This window comes from Simochromis diagramma, unplaced genomic scaffold, assembly GCF_900408965.1.
Source record: "Simochromis diagramma unplaced genomic scaffold, fSimDia1.1 OVJJ01000302.1, whole genome shotgun sequence".
NCBI classification, from domain to species: domain Eukaryota; kingdom Metazoa; phylum Chordata; class Actinopteri; order Cichliformes; family Cichlidae; genus Simochromis; species Simochromis diagramma.
Genome location: NW_024386792.1, coordinates 5,162,556 through 5,185,133, shown reverse-complemented (window position 1 = coordinate 5,185,133; position 22,578 = coordinate 5,162,556). Strand labels below are relative to the sequence as shown.

Here is a 22,578-nt window from a genome sequence, read left to right as displayed (position 1 = left end):
AGCATCAGTAACAGCGTCCCTGCTAGCATTTAGCACATGCAATCACTTGACGCGCTTAACTGAGATATGGAAGATAAAATCCGCACAAGTGTCACTGTTAGAATTTAGCTCTGTAGGTTTTTTATAAAAGCAGAATTAAAATACCTTTAAAACACAAATGAAGCAAAATAAGTGTTAATAGGATTGTCCTTGCCCATAAAGTGCTTTGAAATGCGATGTTGTTTTTCAGGACTTCCATAAGATCTCTTCAGTTTTCCCTTGGTGGTGGTGGTGGTGTTTGGGGGGGGGTGTCTTTACTTTACTAATATAAAACTTTGTATTTAGCATGCAGACAACAAAAAAAGCCATGTTTATTTCCACCCACTCTTTCTATTTATAGCATTTACAGTGAAAGGTAGAAGATAAAATAAATACAAAAGACTACTGACTTGTTTTTAAATGTCTTCTGTATTAAACTGCACTTTTCTTAATGGTAATATTTTGATATAATAAGCTGAACCACCTCAGAAGCAGATTTCCAAGCTGTGAATCATAAAAACACAAATGCATGTGTAGAAATATGAAAATAACAGCCTGACTGTTTGCGCCGGTGCAGCTATGATGATATAGAATTGATCACAGTGTGCTCTGCAGTTAGCGAAGTAATCTAATCCTGGACTTCCTTTTAAAAGCAACAGCAGACACTTTCTGTGTCAGCGTCAGCTCAGTTTCATTGCAGCCTTTTAAGAGTATTAACTGAGCCTGTCCTACACAGGTGTGAAAGCCTGCTCTTTAAAGTCTCCTGTTGTATTTGTCTACTGGGTTTTTAGTAATCCCTGTGGGCAGGTCTCTTAATCAAAAAGCAAGCAGTGACGGCCTGCTGGTGAATCATTGTTGGCAAATAAATATATAAATGTGAGATTCAGCACCTGGTAAAGGTTTTATTCTGGCAACGGTGTTGAATAAAACCTTTTAAAGTCAGGAGAAAGGCGCTGTGGTTCTTGCTGCAAGCTTGACTGCAGGATCAATGCAACTCTCATATCCTTCACTAAAAGCCAAGCTGAAGCCACCGGCCAGGTAGCCAAGCCCAGTGAGAGCCTGTGTGGGAGAAACACTTGTGCTTGTTTAGCTGAAAAGATAGAAAACATACATCCTACCAGCACTCGTCTTACAAGTCAGAGTTTGCATAAAGTAATGTGATATAATTTGTCATTAAAAGTAGCTGCTTTCCAGATTGTGTTACACTAGAGGACGTTAACCTGCCAGGAGAGAAGGCGGACGGTGCTAGCACTGCTAAAATTGGTGACATACTGGGTATCTGTTTACTTTTTGTCCAATAATTAAAACCCATGTTTAATTAAATATGTACATAATTTGCTACACCCCAACCTTCTTCCATACTGGAGGAGCCGATGATACCTGCAACAGGGGAATATCAGCACATTTGTATAGTTATTTCTAAAACTAGTGTTTTGAAACGGATGCAAGACATTTTTATTTTTTACTAGTTTACTGTTTTTTGGGTGGGGGGGTTGCTGTCATCACAGCGACATGGCAGTGCAGCCACTGGCATTGTTGCCCAATAGCGCAAACATGTGAATCTCCGGGTTTTGTTTTGACATTTCTCTGTGGAGCTGGCATGTCCTTTCCTCCAGCTACTCTGGCTTCCTCCCACAGTCCAGACGTGCAAGTTAGGTTAATTAAGGATTTTAAAGTCACATAAGCCTACAGACCGGTTGGCAAACTCCTGGCAACCACCGATCGCTGGCAAGACCTCCTTGTGACTGATTATAGCAAACGCTCACCAGCTAATCCTCGCGCTGTAGTGGAAAGAGTGCGACGTAAAGTGGAAATAGAACATTCACCTTATAAGAAAAACTGCATCTTTGCTGCAAGCAAAACATTTCAAAAGGCCACTGTGAGTAAGGCCTAAATTGGCCTTACTCACAGAGTAAGTTAGATAAAGTGCGTGCGGGCATAGAATAACGTGGGAAACAGAGAATGTTTATGGTCAGAGTAACAGTTTGTTCCATTCAGTTGCCGTATTTCACAGCTCACTGAGCTTATCTACCAATTTCTTCAGTACATGCTTTCCTGTGGTGGCAAATGCTCTGCAGTATAGGCTACTGCAATACATTCAATGCAAAATCTCCATAATAACAAATCTCATAAGCTACCACTTGCAAATACCACAGTATAGTGACCCCGGGCACCTTATAACAGCTGCAGGAGAAAACTTAAGATATAAGATAGCAACTGAAGAACCAATATGTTACTTATTACTTATTACTTGTTACTTATTTGTTTATTTATTTGGTAGTGTCCCCACAAGAAAGAAAAGGCATAAATAATTGTGAGTGTTAGTGCATGCATGGCTAATGTGGCTAACATAATCATTAGCTTGATTGTAGATCAAAACAGCCGATCAGAGGAGCTGCCTCTTATGATCTGTAAGCTAACGGCAGTTTTTCCATGATGAATCCATTCTCATCTCTGGAAATACTCTAGTTAGGTGAAAGGTGACACATGGGTAGAGTGTGCAGGTGGAAAGACATATGATCACTCGCTGTGACTGCTAGAAGGCCGTTAGTTTGAACTTAAGAAGCTGGGAGGGTAAAGTCCACTTTACGCCCAATCAAACTGACATTTGTATCCTCACATACAGCTCTGCCTGGTGATGTCTTAAAAAGTTCAGGGGGTGGTGCATCTGTGAAAATGGCTCCTGAAAAGGGCAGAAACTCACTTGGATTTGAGCCTAAAGGAACTGAAACAATCGGTTTGAAACACAGACGTTGTAGAATGTAAGATTTTGAGCTGAAGCTTTTAAGATTTCATATTTCAGTGACTGGAATATATTCCCTTTAAACCTGAGCAGGGTTTTAAATATGTTTTTACTGCTGATGTGAAGTGAAGTCATTGCCCTTGTCTGTCTAGAAAATCCTCCTCATCTGACAATATCACTCGTATCCCTGCCTTTTCTTTTAAAATCTGTATCTTCAATGTAAATTACACCTTAACTGACAGGGCAGGTTAGCTTGTGCAAAAAGACTTGTCACAATCTTAGCTGCGGATCTCATTCGCCTTGCTCTGGTAATTTGTCTTGCAGCATGAAAAACAGACATCACACTTCAAAAAGAAAGTAATTTGGTAAAAATGATGATTAGCATGAACATAATTTAAAACACATAAATGCAAAAGCAAAAGAAAGAGCTTGAGACGGTGGGTCCCGATTATTGGATTTGCTTAATTACTTTTCATCAGAGTAAAATCTACAACCTGAGACCTGAATCGCTCTCATGAGTAAGGTGACCCGTTACATCATCACGCTCGGTTTTACTCTACTAAATCCTGTTATTTCCGCCAAAGTCTCTAAGAACGTAGACACACTGTTAAAACATCCATATGGGAGCGTGTCAGGACACGCTGTCTGACCGTAGCGGTGACGTAACGGATCTTGAGACAGGGGAAGAAGAGCCTTTGGCAAGACCTCTGGGCTACTTTTCTCTCCCTATTTAGCATATTTAATCTAGTCTGATTTGCATTGTGTGGATGGCAGCAAGAGGAAAAAGAAATGGAGGGGGAGCATCTTTTTTTCTGGTTGGAGTCGGTGTTTTTATTTTACCTCTTGTTCTGTGTGGTCTGCTGCTTTTGTGATGTCACTCCACCAATTTTAAATAATCCAACTATTATGGAGCAGATAACATTTTGTACAGACAGACAGTCCCTAGAAGATTAATCCTAGTAACTTTGATCCGTTGATCTTTGCTCTACACCACCATGAGAAAGAAATCTTCTGTTCAAAGTGAAAGGTCGTAAGGTTCAAAACCTTCTTTGGAGCATCATCGGGTCATAATTTTAATCTCTCAAAAAGAAATTATTGGAGTGGTTACTGCATGGCTGTGTCAGTTCTGCCCTGAAAAACCAAAACGGGCTTTTTACTTCTTGTTAGCGAATTTATGTAGCATATTCATGCTAGCATAGTAATTATAATTTTGTTAATGTGTTGAGACTGTGCCAGACACGACTGGACAGTCTTCATAAATTTGACCTCCTTTCCATTTGTTTGATCATTCTGATGTTTATTATACTGCTTAACTAAACTGCCATTTTTTAAGCAACAGGAAGAAATTTATTGATAATTGTGGTAGATCTATTTCTTTGTTTTTACCATCACCTGTTAAAAATACATAGGGCCTTAGTCATAAAGGCCTGGAGACCAATCATGGAGGGAAAATGAGTATTCCTCAGCTGGGTGCGAGTGGTTCCTGGAGGTTGCTGGCTAAAGCTCCTGGTCAGTGCCCCTGTTAACCACCAGTTGCTAAGGAGAAGTGTTTATTCTGTGACCAGTTGGTGAGTGGTTACTGGCAGCTGCTAGTGTGAAGTTGACTGGATACAGTGCTGCCCAGAAAAACCTCCTTATGATTGCTTTGGTCACTAGCAGGTTGCCACAGTCTCCAGTAGTTGGCATGGAAAAAAGACTCACAGAAAGTTGTTTATTACTGCTGCAACCAGCGCATTTCTAAAAGTACAACATTTATTTTTTAATTAAACTCCCCCCGTTTCCAGATTGTGTCACACTTTATCAAGTTTCACTGCAGTTCGGAGAGTCGGCATCTTCCATGCAAACTACTTGCAAGTGTAGAAATTTGCTGGAAACCAAAGCAAACACAAGGAGGTTTCTGGTGCGGCAGCCTCTTTGCAATCTCACCAACTGATTAGGTAATACCCATTTTTCCCTAGCAACCAGGCACGCTAGGGGGTCACCAATAGGTCTCTAGGTCTAATCACAAGGTCTTTGGGTCTCATCTTGTATCTTGAAGTTGAATGATGAGCATATATGAGCAGGATTTCAGGTCATGTTTTAAAACATGTTTATGGTCCTATGTGAAGCTTAATCACGTGCTATGTAGACAGTAAACGCAGACTGAGAAATGACTTTTCATTGAAGCTGGAGGCGGCTTGTGTCTCATATTGTTGAAAAAGGAACATTGTTTGCATATTAATAGATTCTTTTCAATTAGGGTCAAGGCAAAAATTATCACACAGTACAGTATATTTATTTATTTATTTAAATTTGAAGTAGTCTATAGAATAAGGCTCTGCAGTGTGGTAAAAAAAAAAATAAACCTGGCAAAAGATATGCAGTGGAAACTGTATCTGTGCTTTGCTTCTCCATCTGTTGGGACCACAAAGCAGCCTCGTGTCCGTGTGTCAGCACTGCGTCTCTCTGACGTCACAGGTTGCGTGTCACCTACTACGACACTACTGTTATTACCCAGCAGCCAACCGTGCATTTTACAGTTCTGTGAATGGGTCACGTCACGCTGCCACCACTGCTGCTCAGTTCACCTTGGTGTCTCCTTTCCCTGCAGGGGGGGTGGAAGAGAAGAGTAGGAGGGCTGAGAGACAGTGATGGGTGGAGGAAAAGCGTAGGGTTGGTTGTTGGATGAGTGACTGATTGGAGGGATAAAAAGAAAGTGACATCGCCGTTTACCCCGGGGAGGTTTTAGATTGTCGGTTTCCTTACCATTAGGTGAGGTCGTTGGCATGCGACACATTTACATAATGTGTAGTAAGTCACTGGGAGTAGCTGGATCAATCTTCACTCCCTGTCTCGTGACTGGCTGTGACTTTCTATATATAGTCTCTAACATGAGGGAAAGCTTGCGCACATCTTCCCTCCATCAATGCACTTAAGTGCCGTCTCCTCGTCTTGCAGCCATCAAAGCACAATAGTGACTGACTTTGCTCTGCACTTTCAAAGTGTCTGGGGGGGATTCATCGTACACTGACAGCAGCCAATGCTGTGCTGGGCAGCAGCAAGCACAGCAACGCTGCTCCACTTACTCAAAACAGCCACCAAGAGCTCATTCTTATTCCGTCAGTTTCTCATGCAGATCCCCAGACGCTGCTTCACTTTGTTGTTATTCATCCATTTCTGTTGGCTCTTACTTTCTAGCCTCCCTTAATCTTTAAGTCAAATAAGTCATTAGTTATGGGATACATGCAGGTTCATAGGGAGAAAATTACATAGGGCTGAAATTACATCTAGTTTGCCCCACCCAAAGTCACAAGGCTTGTTCTGTCCTGATGGGCAAATAGTGTTTAAATTCTCACGTAATTTTACAGGTGATGATCTGGTTAAAGGGATTTTTAAAGGACACTGCACATTTCTTTCTTTAACACCAACACAAATAACAGTTTTCATGTTGAATTGATGGAAACAAATTGAAGTGAATGAATTATATAGGTTTTATATTTAATGTGACAAGGCTCTTCTACATTGCAAGTCATTCCTTGTAGTTGTGTACATTATTAAGCTTTATGGGTCACATCCGCATCCAGAAAAGCAGTTGTGTAAGAGAGCATGTATACTTTGCTGTATAGTGTAAAGCTGTTTATTATATTCACTGTCTTTACTTGTGTATGAATCCTGAGTGTTAAACAGAATACTGCTTTCTGCTTAACCTCCCACAATTTGCAGTGTTTTGCTACAGTTCATAATAACACCCTCCACATTGTAGTGAAAAATCGAGCGTCAGTTCTGTAGACAGCAGGTGAGAAACGCGAAAGAGACATTTCAGCCTGTAAATGCAAGATTATGGAAAACCCAGCAAAACTTTCCTCGCTCATGCCAAACCTGGGGCGGATGGGAAGAGTAATAATCATCTAATTCTCTCTGTGGTGAAAGAATAATGGGCAAAATCCTGTAGAGGCACCAAACCTGTGACTGGACCATTATGCACAGCTGTTATTCTGTGCTAATTATTTTGAGCTGACACACCAACTAGATCATGATTAAAAATGAAAAAGAAAACTCTTTGATTTTGTCCCAATCTTTGTCAGTTTTATCAGCTGAGACACGTCAGCATGTGCTCGGAGTCAAGCACATGTAGATGCGGGCTCGTATTTTTTTTAATAATTCTACATAAAACACGGCCTGTCTTTGTTTTCCTTTTGTAATCGGTCAGCTCGCTGCATTCGTGCGTCTGGGAACGCACAGCAATCACATGCACTTGCCTATATATAACACCCCAGGTGTAAAGTAGTTCAGGATGTAATTAGCCGGCCTGTTTGATCGGCAGCAGTGTCACTACAGCTGTGATTCATAAGCAAATGCACGAACCACATATAAATTACTCCAGCTTCTTTTTTTCCCCACTTTTGAAAAACACACTCATCCATTTTATTGGATTGTTTTGTTCCTGATCCCTTTCAGTCTTTGATCCTGAGGTCTGGCAGGAGAAAGAATTTGTTGCGTGATTAAGAACAGGAAGTTACACACACCTGATAAGCCAGGCATGGGCAGGTACCTGTCACCAGCTGAAGGAGAATTTCATGCTGAGGGAAAATTAATGACAGGAAATGTATCTGGCTGCTGGATTTCATATGTGTCTGTGTGTGTATGTAGCTGTCAGAATATTGAGCTCTTTCACTAGTGAGATCATAAAAGACTTTGCTACGATGACTCATAAAGCACCAATCTTCAGAAAGTCTTACACTGCATAAACTGCTGCCACAGGCTTAGCCTTATAAACCTGCCGGCTCTGTCTGTCACAGATCATCCCTCTGCATCACCCCCCACCACCAGCAGGGAAAAACATGTCTCACTTTTGCTCGCATAATAAGAGATAATTCAGCTCCTCGCAGTCCACATCACTAAAGATGTGATCAGCACAGGATACGCGAGCGTGGTGGGGTACAGCGTTATTCCCGCTCAAGGAAAGATTTCATCGACTGACCTTAGCTTTCATGATTTCTTCAGCCACGCATCATGACATTCCCTGAAAGCATTTTTCCTCCCTCAGTCCATCCTCTGAGGGCTGTGTCTGGCCTCGTTGTGTCAGACTGCTGCCCCCTCAAGGCGCCCGGACGCATCACAGATCGGTCCCGATGGTGGCAGAGCTGGAAATGTTAGAGCGAGGGGACGGGAGTTATTTCTGTATTTATACCTCGTGCCATGTCTGAGGCTATAAATGCAAACGCTTGCAGCTTGTTGGGCACCCGTACTTATTTTATCTCTATCAGCAGACATAATGAGACATGATGGTGAATTTCGTCAACACTAAACCTGAACTTTAAAAGCAGGAGCTAACCAGAAGCCTTTTTATTCTCATCAGACTTGAAGGCTTTTACATGCTTTAAACTGTCCACGGGTATGAGTTTACCTGAGGGACTCCGATATAACCCAAAAAATGTTTTCCCTCAAATTTAGCTAATTTGCTTCTTCTTTTTTTTCATGAAGAACACTTTGCCCCTTGAAATATCAGGAATAAATGCATTGTATCTTGCTGCAAGTTATATTGCTGTTTGGCAGCAGTCTCTGGAATACCAGATTCATTTCACTGATGATCACTGAGACTGATATTGCAGTCATCGTTGACACCCTTTTTTATGTCTTCAGGGTGACAACTTGTGTTTAGATTTCGTGTCATTTCCACCTGAGGAGGGTCAGAGGGCTGGATCTGTTTAGCATGGGCTAGTAAAGAAATCAAAATGTTTGAAGAGCTTATATCCACATACAGGATGCTCCAGCTGCTGAGAGTGGCAGAACGAAGTCATCTACTGAAACAGATGCAGAACAAGATGAAAAAGGGACGACCGTGTCACCCACTGCGGACAAATTTTTCCTCTTTTGTCATTGTCTCATATTAGCAATAAGAGTGTATCTCAATTATTAATCAGAGTCAAAATAAAAACAAAATAAAATGATGAATCTTCATTTTAAGCTTGCACTTATGAGAAATCTTTTATTATCTGTGCCTGTACTTTGCTCAGGGCTTTTTTCATATTGTTCAGATTCAGTAATTTAACGTCATCACTGAGAATCACAGAAATTTCTTCGACCTCTTGCACTTGCAGCATTTCACCTTTTCATGATTTGCCGGCCTGATAATTCTTTTTTTTTTTTTTTTGGTTTGTTTGTTTTGCAGAGAGTGAGCGAGAAGGTCGGAGGAGCAGAAGGAACAAAGCTTGATGATGACTTCACTGAAATGGAAAAGGCACGACTGCACTCACACGTTCACATTATCACCTTGTTGTTCAATAATTTCCAGAAATTATTGCTGTGTCACTGGATTATCAAAACTTTGTTGGACTAACATGCACCATTTAAAGAGAACGTTGGTCAAGAATCCACTGATTTCGTTTTCGTACGCTGACGTTACTGTAAAAACTCTAAAGTTGTGCAGACATGTTTCACACATATTTGCACCAACGCTGAATTTAAACTAAAAAGCTGCAAGAGAAGTGTGCTTGAAAAGGTCTAATACCTTTGGGATGTTGCACCCACTTTACAGCTCCATGTTACACCTATGAGCAGAGCACGGATGTGTGTTAGTACTTGTTTGCGATGTGAGCTATCTGATATCCTCGTGTAATAATGTTGTTGCAGCTTGTCATTTCTTACCTGTAATTTCTTTCTTTGCCTTGTGTATCTCCTTCCACGTTGTGGTGTGCAGAGGGTGGACACCACAGCTCGAGCGGTGATGGACATCATCACAAAGACCACTGAGTATCTGCAGCCTAACCCAGGTAACATGATGGTTATCCCACAAACTTCAGGATTGGTTTTTGGTGTTGCTGGCTGACCTTTACCTGTGTTACCACTTTTCCAGTGTTATTTCATTCACTAATGGTTAATCCAAAATGCTTATTAGCCTTAATTTCTTCTTGTATTTTGCAACATTAATCTGCATATTAAACTTCCTGTAAACAATAAACTCATTTTAGCCATTTTAATTACATTTTAGGCTTGTGGATCATGACTGCAGATTTAATTCCTTCAAACGTGAATCCCAGAAGCATTGGATTTCATTAGTTTTCTGTCTCTTTAGCCACAAGAGCAAAGATGAGCATGATGAACTCCATGTCACGCATCCGAGGCCAAGAGAAGGGGCCGGGCTATACCCAGACTGAGGTCATCCTGGGGGAGGCCATGCAGAAATTTGGCAGGGAGCTCGGAGAGGAGTCAAACTTTGGTGAGCTGCAGCACATTAAAAGCTGGTCACAGAAAGTCTGACAAACACTTTTCTTACAGACTCTGCAAGAACAAAGCAGAACGATTTTATTCCTTCAAGGACGCAGGAAAGAAATATCATGAAAAATGTATGAGTCTGTTTTCCAGCCAAGATCCACAGCAGAGTGCCTTTTTTCACGACTGAACATTAAGATGTTTTTCAAAGAGAAGCACCTGTTTTGAAAATCTGCTGTAGGCTCTAATGAGAGAGTTACACTTAAAATCCCCACATTTTTCTGCATCATACACTGAAATCAAAACACGTGTTCACATGTTATGTGGCGACTAAATACAAAATGTGTGTTGTTTTTGTAGGTCTTGCGCTGATTGATGTTGGAGAAGCCATGCGTGAGCTTGGAGAGGTTAAGGATGCTCTGGACATGGAGGTGAAGCAGAACTTTGTGGATCCTCTGCAGAACCTTCACGACAAAGATCTCAGGGAGATCCAGGTACTCTGACACTGCGGCATGGTGGGGGTGGGGGACTAATGAAAATCATCTCTGGGTCGGGAATTCATATCACCTGTCTGGTTTTTCTCGTTTCAGCACCACCTGAAGAAACTGGAAGGTCGACGTCTAGACTTTGATTATAAAAAGAAACGTCAGGGCAAAGTGACGGATGATGAACTCAAACAAGCGCTTGAGAAATTCGATGATTCCAAGGAGGTCGCTGAGCAGAGCATGTTCCACCTGTTGGAGAGTGATGTAAGCACTATGCACTTCCCCAAATTCATCAGCACACATGACATATGTGAACCTCTGAACATGACTGAGAGTGAATCCCGGTTAGATTTTAGATTTTACCTGGTGGGCTTCACATTAAGTCCTCAATCGTTTTGGCCTAAAGAAAAAATATAAAAAGATTCCTGAAAGATGAGTTTTACAGTCAAAAATACAAAATAAGTTCATTGGATTTGTATGAAACTATGGTGATAAAGGTTTAAAGTAGAAACACATCAGCCTGTTGTATGGATGTGTAGCAGATCTTGTGCTTCTTCTCTGTGCATCAACAGATTGAACAGGTGAGCCAGCTGGCCGCATTGGTTCACGCTCAGGTGGAGTATCACACCCGAGCTGCCGAGATCCTCACACAGCTGACCAGTAAGATCGATGAACGGTCAGTACTGACATTTCACTTTCCCGCTGGGTCTTCTCATGATTTACATGTTTGAAGTGTTATTTAGTGATGCAGCAAAGCCAGAGAAACAGAATCTCTGAGGGATTATTTGGCTTTTTCTAGGATAAAGGATACTTCCACCAAACCAAGGAAAGAGTTTGTCCCAAAACCGCGCACATCTATGGACTTCTCCATCAATTTGAGCCAAAATGGAGGTGTCCACAGTGCTCGCTCTCCAGGTGAGGACTAGAATACAAACTTACTGTTCAGGAAGATGCCCAGAAACTAGTCCTGGTACTATATGTATACTTTCATCTCAATTTTGAGAATCTCGTGAGTCTAATTTTGTCTTCAAGGATAGTTTCTGGGCTACTTTCAAAACTTATTTTTTTCCCTTCATTTAACCTTTCTCCGTTTTTCATTTTCACTGTAAATTCTCAAATAAAAAACAACACTAACACAGATGAAACAGATTAACTGATAAAACCTTACTCATACCTTTCGCTGATGAATATTTGACTTTGTTCAAATTTTAGGCCACTTACAATCATGTGAAAAACAGAGTTTCACAGGACTGCAGCATCATTAGCAGAAAACTATATACATCATCAACCCACCTTTATTCACAGCTCTCTGAAAGTCCCACAACAGCATTTCAGTCAGGTTCAGGTCTGGACTGGGCCATTGCAACACTATGCCGCTATTTTTTTTCCTTTCTTCTGGAAACCCTTACACGCAAGCCAGACTTTAGTCCAGTCTTCAGTTGTTCAGTTTTGGGGCCTGCAGAGTCTAAGATGTAGCTCTTGGGGTTTTTGCAGTTTCTCTGAGCATCGGCATGAATTCTCTGGGATGTCCACTCCTGGAAAGATTGTGGCATTGTGTTAACAAACACCCAAATGCTCCAGATCAGCAAACTGCCAGAACTTCTGCTTTTATAGTGGTGGTGGTCCCACTTGGTGACGATCGGTTAAGGAAGTACATTTGATTAGCGTCTGACTGTTACTTATCCTCCGAATTCCTATGGAAGCAGTATGTCTGCACTGTATCTCTGCACAGAGTCCTGTGCAAACATTCTTTTTGCTGCAGTCAGGTCTGATTGTAGACCCTTAAATGTACTTGGCAGCATCGCTCTATATTGGCACCCACCTGCCCTTTCACATGCATGTGTGTAAAAAAGCCTGGGGTGTGTGGAGAGCAAATGTCTCTGCCCTTTCGTGCGCATACATGGAAATTCAAAGGAGGGAGAGCAACAGCAGGCCTTCATCCCCAGGGTACAGATCAAACCAGACATCAGTGTCAAGAATTATGAAATTGATAAGTCAGACAGGAACTGTTCTTGGATTGTGGGCAGAGCTTGACTTTATGACCTGCTTGCAGTAACGCTCTGCTCGATATATTTCACAATAAAAGGCTCCCGGAAAAGAATACATCTTCATCGCTCCCATTTAAGCTATTTACTATGAAATATAATATACGCAGGATTCTGCTTTTAAGAGCAAAGAGGCACAGTAACAACATCAAAGAACGCATGAAAAATGGAGTAGATCTGCTATCAAGATAAAAGAAAATATGCACAATACACAAACAGTTCCATATTTTGTAACTATTTAAACCAGCAGTTCAAACAGCAGAAGAACAATATGATATTGTTTTTGCTTTTAAATGGCAGCAGCCAATAAAGGAAGTGAAATATATTTGAGAATTTACAGTGCATCTTTTGGTTTCCTAATTTTATCTTTTCCCCTACTGTTTATTTACAGTTTTTAACATGAACTGATCAGAATATTCATCAACAAATGAGAACAAATGAATCCAACTCTGCACTCTTCTCTTTCCCATTATGATTTTTTTTTTTTTAATTCTTGTAGGTTCGAGGTCTCCAGGTGAGCCAGGTTAAACTTGTGCTTTTTTTTCTACCTTTGTGTGATCATCAGTTCATCATCACCCGTCTTCATTTACACTGGAAACTCAGAACTACTACTTCTTATTTCCTGCACCCTTTCCTTATGTTGTTTCCCTTTTCCGTCTCTGCAGCAAGGTCTCCAGGTGAGACAACAGTGAATCCAGGAGAGATACCACAGTATCTCTTCTTCTTTTTTTGCTTTGTTATACATCTTTTGTTTTTAATTAATATTTTTTTGTGTGAGAGAAACTTGTCAGTTTTAAGTGGATGAAACAAACAGCAGAAAATCACATGCCGTCCACTTGCCTAACAAAGATTTCTCAACAATGACTTAAAGAACCGCATCGACAGACGAGCATTTGCTGTTTCTGTTTCGTTCTTTTGTGAATTTTCTGACTTTTTTTATTTCCCCCCACTCTTTCTTTGTCTGTCTGCTTCTCTCATAGCCTGTAGATAAAAGATGGACGCAGTTTTAGGGTTTCATACTTGCATTTTTTTCCCTCTAATGGCCAGCAGGGGGCAACTCTTCGGTTTGCTAAAAGGAGCCCAGTTTTGTAAAATGTATTTCTCACTTTAACCATTTTTCTAATGGCTTTATAGTCAAAGCCTTTAGTTTAAAGTCACTAGCAGGGTACTGGGATCGCGTCCTGGTTCTCTTGCTTGTTATGTTTTTCAAAACACAGATGTTGCACAGAGGTTGATGTTGTAAGGGGTTATGTCCATCTTTTGTCTACAGTCTATGGCCTTTCCACCTCTTTTCAAATTGTTGTTTTTCTAACTGCTCTCTTGTCTACTGACTCGTCATCGCTGTGATCACTGTAATTCCATCAGTTCATCATTTCTCCATCTGAAGTTTTGAGTGATAAAATTCTCATCGCACACCCTTCTTCTTTTTCTTTCTCCTTTGCAGCAAGATCTCCAGGTGAGCAAGAGTGACTTGGGAAGAGATGCCACATCTCGCTATCACTCTTATTTTTATCCTTCCATAAATGGACTTTTGAATAAGTGTATTCTTGTCTTTTCATTTATTTTTTTGTTTTGGTTTGTTTGATTGCAGTGCTAACCCCCGTTTGTTCTCTTTTTTTGAGCTCTTTTTTTCTTTAAAGAGTAATCTGACATTTTTGGAAATGTTCTTGATTGAGTATTTGCTTAGCCTTACATAAGAACATCCCTGTCTGGACACTAAATATAAAGCTATAGCCAACCAACTGACAGACCTGGGTAGCAGCTCATCTTAACAAATTTCACCTGCTGGCACCTGTAAACCTCACTAATATTCTTTCTTTTTGGAGGTCCTTGTAAACTGCTCAGAGCCAGATAAAACAGATTAAATAATAACACCTTCAACAAATGATGTATTCAGATTCAGAAGACTTTATTTATCCCCAAGGGGCAATCTAGAGACTGACCTTGCCGACCATACATACAATACACAAACCTCACATTGGGGAGACAGGTCAGGCTAGGTAGCTGGTCGGTCAGCCGCACGAGCAGCGACCCGGAACCGAACAACAATGGAAAATGCACAACATGGGAAAGACGAGGAGAAAAAAAGAACTCCCCCCAGACTGAGCTCCAACAGGGAGATCAGTTTGAGAACAGCACATAACACATGAATCATCACATCTCACAACACAGAAGACATAAGCTTCAATAAGCAGGCGTTTGGAGGGGGTGGGGGGGTGAGTGTAAATATATCAGGAAAGTGTTTACAGAGGTCAAGCCAGAAACCTGTTTTCCCATAAACCTCAATAGGGCTTTTCGCAACCACAGCTATCGCCATCTGGTGGCCTTGCCATAGAATGCAGATAAAAAGGACTTCCGCACTGGCTTCGTTCTTCCAACCCTCTGTGGGCCAACTCTTCTTTTAATGTGCTGTTGTCAGATTTTAGTGAGCTCATTACTGCCCCCCTGAGGTTGGAGGCTCAAGGCTGTATAAGACTCACTTGTATGTTGCACCTGCACAGGGAAACGATGAGCCAGTTACACGGTCAAAAACAGATGTTAAGAAATGCCACACAGGCTATAACACAACAACTCTGAACGCTACGCCATAAGGACATTTCCTAAAATATTAAACTGCTCTTTGAAACGCTAATTATATTCGCAGCTACTGATGCTTTGTGTCTCTTTTGCTTTGTCTCCTGCTCTCTTTCCCTCTTTTAGCCAGGTCTCCAGGTGAGCCTTTCACAAGCTTTTCTTGTGGTTATTCTGCTTGTAATCAATGTGTGGAGTCTCATCTCCTTCGCCTGCCTCTCCTAACTCTACTTTTATTTGTTTATCTCTCCGAACCGCTCTCGTCCTCTTCTCCAGCCCCCATGGACCAGCCCTGCTGTCGTGCGCTGTACGATTTTGACCCTGAGAACGAAGGTGAGCTAGGCTTCAAGGAGGGCGATATCATCACCCTTACCAATAAGATTGATGACAACTGGTATGAGGGGATGCTGCAGGGCAACTCGGGCTTCTTTCCCATCAACTACGTGGATATCCTGGTGCCGCTGCCCCACTAGGATGTCTTGACTACCAGCAGTGTCCGAAGCTGCGACACGATAAATCCTGGCCTCCAGTTCCTCCTCCAAGTATTCCCAGTAACCTTTTCCTAAACATTCCTACTTATCCACCTGCACTCCACTTTAAAGGAGTCAAAACGGCAACGAAACAATAACCAATGAAGATGTGAGTGAAAGTGATGATAACTTAAAGGAAGCACTCTTAAAGAAAGCGAGGGGAGGGGAAAAAAAGAAAACAGCATTTATAGTCTTGTTTCCCCCTTATCCCACGAGTCACCTTCAGGCTTCCGTAGTCATTTTATCCGTTTCCGTCCCAGCTTTTGTCTCGCTTTAGGTTGGCTGTCAGTCCGTCACAAGCTTCTCAGCGCAGGCTTGCAAAATCACACTCTGTATCTCTGTGTTTCGTGAAAACCTTTGCAGTAGATAGAAACTCTTTTTTTCCTCAAACTACCACTACAAAATAATCGGTCCACATGCTTCATGTTTAAGACTGTAGTTCCAGCATGTTTTCAACTGGTTTCATGTTTTTTAAAAAAATGTTTAACTGAATATTTTTGTTTTCAATTTTCCTTTTTTCGACAGTCGTTGCCTCTTTTGACAGTTCTGGGTGAAACTATGTTCCTGTCATGTCCTAAAAAGAATCAGTTTAAATGAGTTTAGACAAAACTCAAGAGATTCATCAAGTAACACAGTATTTTAATGGGTTTTTTTGTGCATGTGTTGTAACATATTGGTCATATGTTATACCAAAGTTACTTGTAAAACCTGAATGAAAATGAAACTCCAGCAGGAAGGTATCAGAAAGTCTGTTTGATGGGAACAGGTTTAAGCTTGCAACCTGGAGTTCTTTGGTATTCTATTAGGAGGTGAAGCTTTATTAAGTATGTGACACATACCCGAGCCAGTGATTAGTGAAGTGATGACATGATTTTCTAAAAACAGTGAAGTTTAAATTGTTTTGAAGTGATGTAAAGAAAAACTCCGGTGCGTAAGTCTCAGTCCACCGACATGTATTTTATCAGCAGTGTGAAACATGGTTGATGTGTTGTGATATAATGATGTATAAATCTTAACACCTGAGGAAACCATATAATTGTGCAGCTGAAGAAGGCGTAGCTCTTCTTCCTGCATCCCTTACTAGTCCAAGTAGTGTTCTGTAGTTTAGCTTCTGTAAGCCACCGATGATACTAGGCAGGAGTGTTTTAAGGAAAGTGTCCAATGATAGCTTGTTCCTCTTTCTTTTTGTCTTGGTGGAAATTTTATATATCGGTTAAAATTATGCAAACACAAATAGCTTTTTCTTCACGGTTATACAACCGTATAAACCATACCCCTCTCTCCCCTTTTCCACGTCATGCCCGAGCTTAGAAAAACTAGATGTTGTTGTAGATGTCCAATTTTTTCCAACCTGCGATATGCTCGCATGCAGTATTATGTGAGATCGTTTCCCCATCTTTTGGTGATCTACCGATAACCAAGAACTCATATCGACCCAGTCGGGAGCTGTAGTGCACGTTTTATCACTGAGGTTTTCCTTTCTGCAGAACAGCCTGTGCAGCAGCACTGACTGTTTTTATTCAATTATTTATTTATTTTCACCCATCTTGTAGAAATGTTGCGCGTGTATTTTGGGGGCGGGCGGTTTATTTGGGTTTGCATACTCTTCAAGTAATGCACAGGGATGGGGCTGCAGAGGACCTCTGATGCTGAGGTTTTAACATCTACTGTCTCTGACAGTGTTCAACGTTAAAACAAACATGGACCAATTCACTATGTTCAGCAGATCTATATGGAAAAGAAAACCTATAAGAATGTTTAACGTATTCGTCTTATAAGACATACTATGCTTATGACAGTGGACCTTTCACACGTTTCTCATACAAAATGTTTGCTTGATTTATATTTATTTATTTCAGTTAATCTATGCTTGTATGAGAAACATGCACTGGGGGCGGGGGGGACTAAGAGTAAGAAACAGCGTAAGACATCTTTATGAGACACAGGATAAATGTAAAACATAAACATTTACTATTTTTTTCTTTGTGTGGAAAATTACAATAAATGATGCAAAATCAGCCGATAACCCATATTTAGTGTATTCTTTTCTTCCAAAGGGAAGCACAATGTTAACAGATGGTATATTTTGTTGGCTGGAGTCTAGCGATACAGTTTTAAAGAGGTATTTATTCTTTTTTTTTTTTTAAGACGTAACAAATTCTTCCTTCTTTTTGTCGTTCACTTTTTTAACAATCGTGTGTATCTTTGCCCTCAATGAGGACTGTACAGCTTTTTGTGTTTTGTTTTCACCTCGTGTGTGCGTGTGTGTGTGTGTAGTCGCGCATCTACAGTAACGTATCATATTTTTGTAATTGTGACAGAAGTATACACATACTCTATAGATGTATATATAGTATCTAACCCAGAAGTAATGTGACAGGAGGGATTATGTGCTGCACATGATTGTCTTTGGATTGTTTTTTTGTTTTGTTTTTTTTTGGGGGGGGGGGGGGTTGTCTGTTTTTTTTTTTCTTCTTCTGTTCTTGTTTTGTTTGTTTCCTGCACTGGATTCTAAAACTGTACGCTTGATGTAAAGAAAAAAAATGTGTAATTCTTCAGTTCAAATCAGTGTAATTTATTCAAATAAATGCCAAGAAATGGTTATTGGCCTGATGATTTTTCCTTCACAAAACAATCTTTTTGTCCACATCTACACTAAACCTAAGCTCAGTGTGGGATCATGTAACACGAGCTATTTTACCTCGCTACACCTCTCTGTTATTGTCAGTACACGGGGAAGCGGGGTGGCGACTTAGCTCTGCAAATAGAAGAAGGTCGATGCATTATTCATTTTCCTGCTGGATTCTTTCATGATGCGCTGTGAGAAGCGGGGGGGGGATGGGTCAGGTATGAGAATCTTCTTTTGTGTTTTCAAGACGGCTGAAATATTTAAATAACCCTGTTGGTGTAAGGTCATCAAAAGCATGACTGCAGCTTCAAGCATCTTAAAGGCTCCAAAAGATATTAAACACACTGCAAGCATGTGTAAGCTGGGATATACAAAGCAAACTTTTTTAACCCATACAAACAAGGAATTATGTTGTAGAGCAGCCGCTATCAGCAGTACTGGAAAGTAAGTAAATTTGTTCAAGCTTTCAACTTAACTAAATACTTCAACATCACACTCTCGTAATAATGCTTTTCTCCTGTAATTTAAATGGATATAACTAAATTTATTTAATTTATTTCAGTTTTTTACCTATTAAAAACACATAACTGGAGTGTAAATTATACAATGGTACACATTAAAAAGCCAGCAGTATATTAAGTGGTTAGAAATAGCACTTAGTCCATTTACCATTTCAAATGCTTACACACACAGTAATGTAAGCATTACTGGAGCACACACTAGAACTACAACTGTTTATTCATTAAAGCAAATGCCTAATCAGCCAATCACAAGCAAGCAATCTAATGCATGTAAGCATGGTCAAGATGACCTGCTGAAATTCAAACTGAGGATCAAGAAAGGGGATTTAAGTGACTTCAGCTGCTGCAGTGTTCTGGGTTAAAAATCTTTGTTGATGAAGAAAGGCCAGACTGCTTCGAGTTGACAGGAACTCAAGCCAGGTATGCAGAAGAGCATCTCTGAATGCATACCAAGCTGATTCTTGAAGCAGATGGGCTACAGCAGCAGAGGATCACACAGGTTGCTACTCCTGTCAACTAAGAAGAGGAAACTGAGGGTACAGTTCACGTGGGATCCCCCAAAACTGACAACAGAAGATTGGGTAAAAAAAACTCTCTGGTCTGATGCAAACAACATGACAGCATGGATCAGTGCTTCGGGCTGCTGGTGATGTGATGATGGGGGGCATTTTCTCAGCACACTTTGAGCCCGTTTGTACCAACTGAACATCCTCCAAAGGCCAACCTGGCTGTTTTTGCTGACCATGCCAGTCTTCTAATGGGTGTCATTATCATTAAATCGAGCAAGATAACAGACCATGTCACAAAGCCCAATCATTTCAAACTGGTGTCCTGAACATGACAGTGAACTCAAAGATGGCTGCCCTTCCTTGAGCCGGTTTCTTCCTGTTAAAAAGAGGTTTTCTTTCCCATAGTCAGTAGCGGTTTTAGATACGGGCGACACGTATCTAAAACCGCTGTGATCCATCACAGCTGATTTAAATGGATAAATTACCTTCTCAACATGTCTTCAGTTCTCTAGAGGCCTGGTAATGAACTAATCATGTGATTCAGGTGTGTTGACCCAGGCTGAGATCTAAAACCTGCAGGGACACCGGCCCTCGTGGACTGGGATTGGGGACCCCTGATATAGAGAGACGAGACGACAAGGCTCCAGTTACAGCAGTGCAAGCAAACAAAAAATATATGTAAGAAGAGTAAGAAAATAAATATACACTTTAGGACCAGGGGTAAAGGGATCAATAACAATTTAAAATTTACAGTTTGATGATTTAAAGTCTCACACACAAGCCGTCGAAAGGGGAGGGGGGCCGCTGCTTCCAAATAGAGCACATTTCATTTATAATGTTGTAAATCCAAGCCCATTATGTATTCATGATTTGAATCCTGGGTTGTTTGAAATCTCAGAAATGCACCCTAGACAAAGTGAATCTGTGAACTAAGGTGTAGGTGTGTTAGATCATGTTGTGGTGATCCTTGGGTTGAGATGGGTGTTCATACTGGAGTGCAAAATTAAAACCAATGGAAGATGGACAAGGAAAGTTCAAAGCCATCAGGTCCTCAGTTTAGAAAAAGAGAAAAGAAGAGGAGGAGAAATGAGAAAAAGATGCAGGTAAGCAGATGTGTCAGTTGGATAATGGCAGGTCATCCTGAAACAATCAGAGGGAGTGTTCGCCCAGGGCGCCAAACTGGCTAGGACCGCCACTGCCCGTAGTCACCGAAGTTCTTGCTCATATAGGCAATCATGTGATTGTTGGGGTTTACTCTGTTGTTGAGTTTTTGCCATGAAGAATTAAGTTAATTCAGCTCTGCAGGCAAAAGGGGGTCCGACCCAGTACTAGCAAAGGTGCACCTAATAAAGCGTCTGGTGTAAAGATTTCTTCGACGGAGACCACCGAGTACTTGTTTAAGCACATTTTGCACAGGCTTTTAGGTTTGTAAGGCCTCAATCTATCATGTATTATGACACTGAACAAATAAAAATTGTAGAAAATTGAGTAACAGAAACACAAATGAGATACCAGATGTGCAACTCCATAAAAAAAACACCAGCAGATCAACTACAAAGAAAGGAGCTGTTACCATTTTATTAGTATTATTGTCATGATGATAAATTGTAAGTGCTGGTGTTAGTGCTGAATGTTCCTTTATAGCATTCACGTGATTTTTGCTGCAGAGCTTCAAAGACAGAACGCGATTTGTCAAAACTGGAGGAAAAAGCAGATTTTCTTCACAGGAAACAAATATTTTATCTTCTTCAATCTCATCAGTGCCACAACAAAAAACATTTTCTCTGCATTAACATGAGCCAAAAATAATCACATCAAACAAAATATGCAATTTGTGGGATTTTTTAATCACCATCAATGTGTGTTGTGGTTTAGTGTTCTGTCTGCTTTGAAGCTGTTTCTACAGAATAAACTTTGATGTGCTGCATAAAAGCAAACTTTGTGGTAGATGGAGGGCAATTTAGTTACCCTCTGATGACTGATATCTTTGTAAGAATGAACGACACATATAACCAGTACCTGTCTCCACTTCAACATGTACTTATTTGTGTTTATTTTTTGAGAAATTACCAAAAGTTTTCAAACTTTAAAGTTCTTTTTATGTTCAGATTCACTGTTTGTATAATGTTTCAGGAAATTACCACTGCACAGTGACTGAAACCATATCCTTCATTAACTGCTTGTCAGACTATTATCTTCATTTCCTCAGACTGTATTAGATGTCTGTCTGTACTTGCTAAAGCTGAAGGCACTGTCCTCTGGTTTATTTATTATTTATTCAGTTTTCGTTAACAATCCAAAACCTTCATTTTACTTACACATGAAAACAGATACCAGATATAGAAAGCTGGCGCTGTTACCTGAAAAATGACCCTAAATGGTGATTTAGGGTCATCTGCTGGGAGAAAGCATTTTTCCTGTTTATTTCTGTGAACAGGGAAGCAAGTTACAGCATATTTTTTATTTATTGGGACGATCTGGTTCTGCTGCCTGCCCCACGTGTGAAAGAAGGAAGCTGAATATGCAAAACAATCAGATAGGTTGTCTCGGGTTATAACTACACACCAGATAACTCCAGTAAAAACTTTAGGTATTCAACCGTTGTCTCTTACCATGAGTCACTTTGGCTACACCCTCTTTTCAAGCACACAACTTTACCTCTACACCTCGACATGCATGCATATATTAACACACACTGGTCTGCTGGACTCGCTTCAGGGACACCTACAGTACTGTCTCACTGTTTCCTGTCAGCTGTCTTTTGAACAGCATTAGTGCATGTCGTTTTCAGTGTCACACACCCTGTGGCCTGTCTGCTGATCACAGCAAATATAGACACAGCCTTTTCTTTGTTTGACATTGTGCAGGAAAGATAATTCCACAATACACAAACCAAAACATACAGTAATGAGCATTGTCGTATGAGTACAGTTGGATATTGTGGATACAGGGCGTATCCTCTTAAATATTGAACCTTGCCAGTTATCTGTCTGACTCCCACTGACTCCGCTGGACTGTCAGACTCACTAGAAGCAAAGCATCCTCTAGTGGTGATAAACCTAAGGTGCTCTGTGAGGCAAGTTTCTTAGAGGGGAACTAAAGCTTGCTATCTGGTTCAGTTGTATTTGTTATTTTATATCTGAAGTTTAAAACCAAAAAAAAGAAAGGAACAGAGTGGTATGATGTTTATTTGTACTACCTTATAATTTAGGTTTATGGCATGCTTGTGACATTTATGCAACAGCATGAGTTCCTTTCCATGAAACATATTCAGCATATCATACATTTAAAGCAACTCTTCAATCCATTCAGCTTTCTGAAAGTATTCTTATTAGC

General features: G+C 40.6%; 1 protein-coding gene across 6 annotated transcripts in view; it reads left to right on the top strand.

The window, feature by feature from the left end:
* The window catches only part of sh3gl2a (SH3 domain containing GRB2 like 2a, endophilin A1), a 35,384-nt gene extending 19,226 nt beyond the window's left edge, over positions 1 to 16,158 (top strand). The window contains exons 2-13 of one of the 6 annotated variants that reach the window (XM_040023973.1): positions 8,913 to 8,981; positions 9,441 to 9,513; positions 9,816 to 9,959; positions 10,313 to 10,446; positions 10,543 to 10,701; positions 11,010 to 11,113; positions 11,237 to 11,352; positions 12,982 to 12,996; positions 13,148 to 13,159; positions 13,927 to 13,938; positions 15,183 to 15,187; positions 15,323 to 16,158. In XM_040023973.1, coding sequence (XP_039879907.1) covers positions 8,913 to 8,981; positions 9,441 to 9,513; positions 9,816 to 9,959; positions 10,313 to 10,446; positions 10,543 to 10,701; positions 11,010 to 11,113; positions 11,237 to 11,352; positions 12,982 to 12,996; positions 13,148 to 13,159; positions 13,927 to 13,938; positions 15,183 to 15,187; positions 15,323 to 15,526 — 1,047 coding nt within the window. In that variant the 3' untranslated portion in view covers positions 15,527 to 16,158. Of the gene's footprint in view, positions 1 to 8,912; positions 8,982 to 9,440; positions 9,514 to 9,815; positions 9,960 to 10,312; positions 10,447 to 10,542; positions 10,702 to 11,009; positions 11,114 to 11,236; positions 11,353 to 12,981; positions 12,997 to 13,147; positions 13,160 to 13,926; positions 13,939 to 15,182; positions 15,195 to 15,322 lie in introns of all 6 variants that reach the window. The other 5 variants (XM_040023972.1, XM_040023975.1, XM_040023974.1 and 2 more) reach the window with 5 other exon arrangements.
* Positions 16,159 to 22,578: the final 6,420 nt, after the last annotated feature.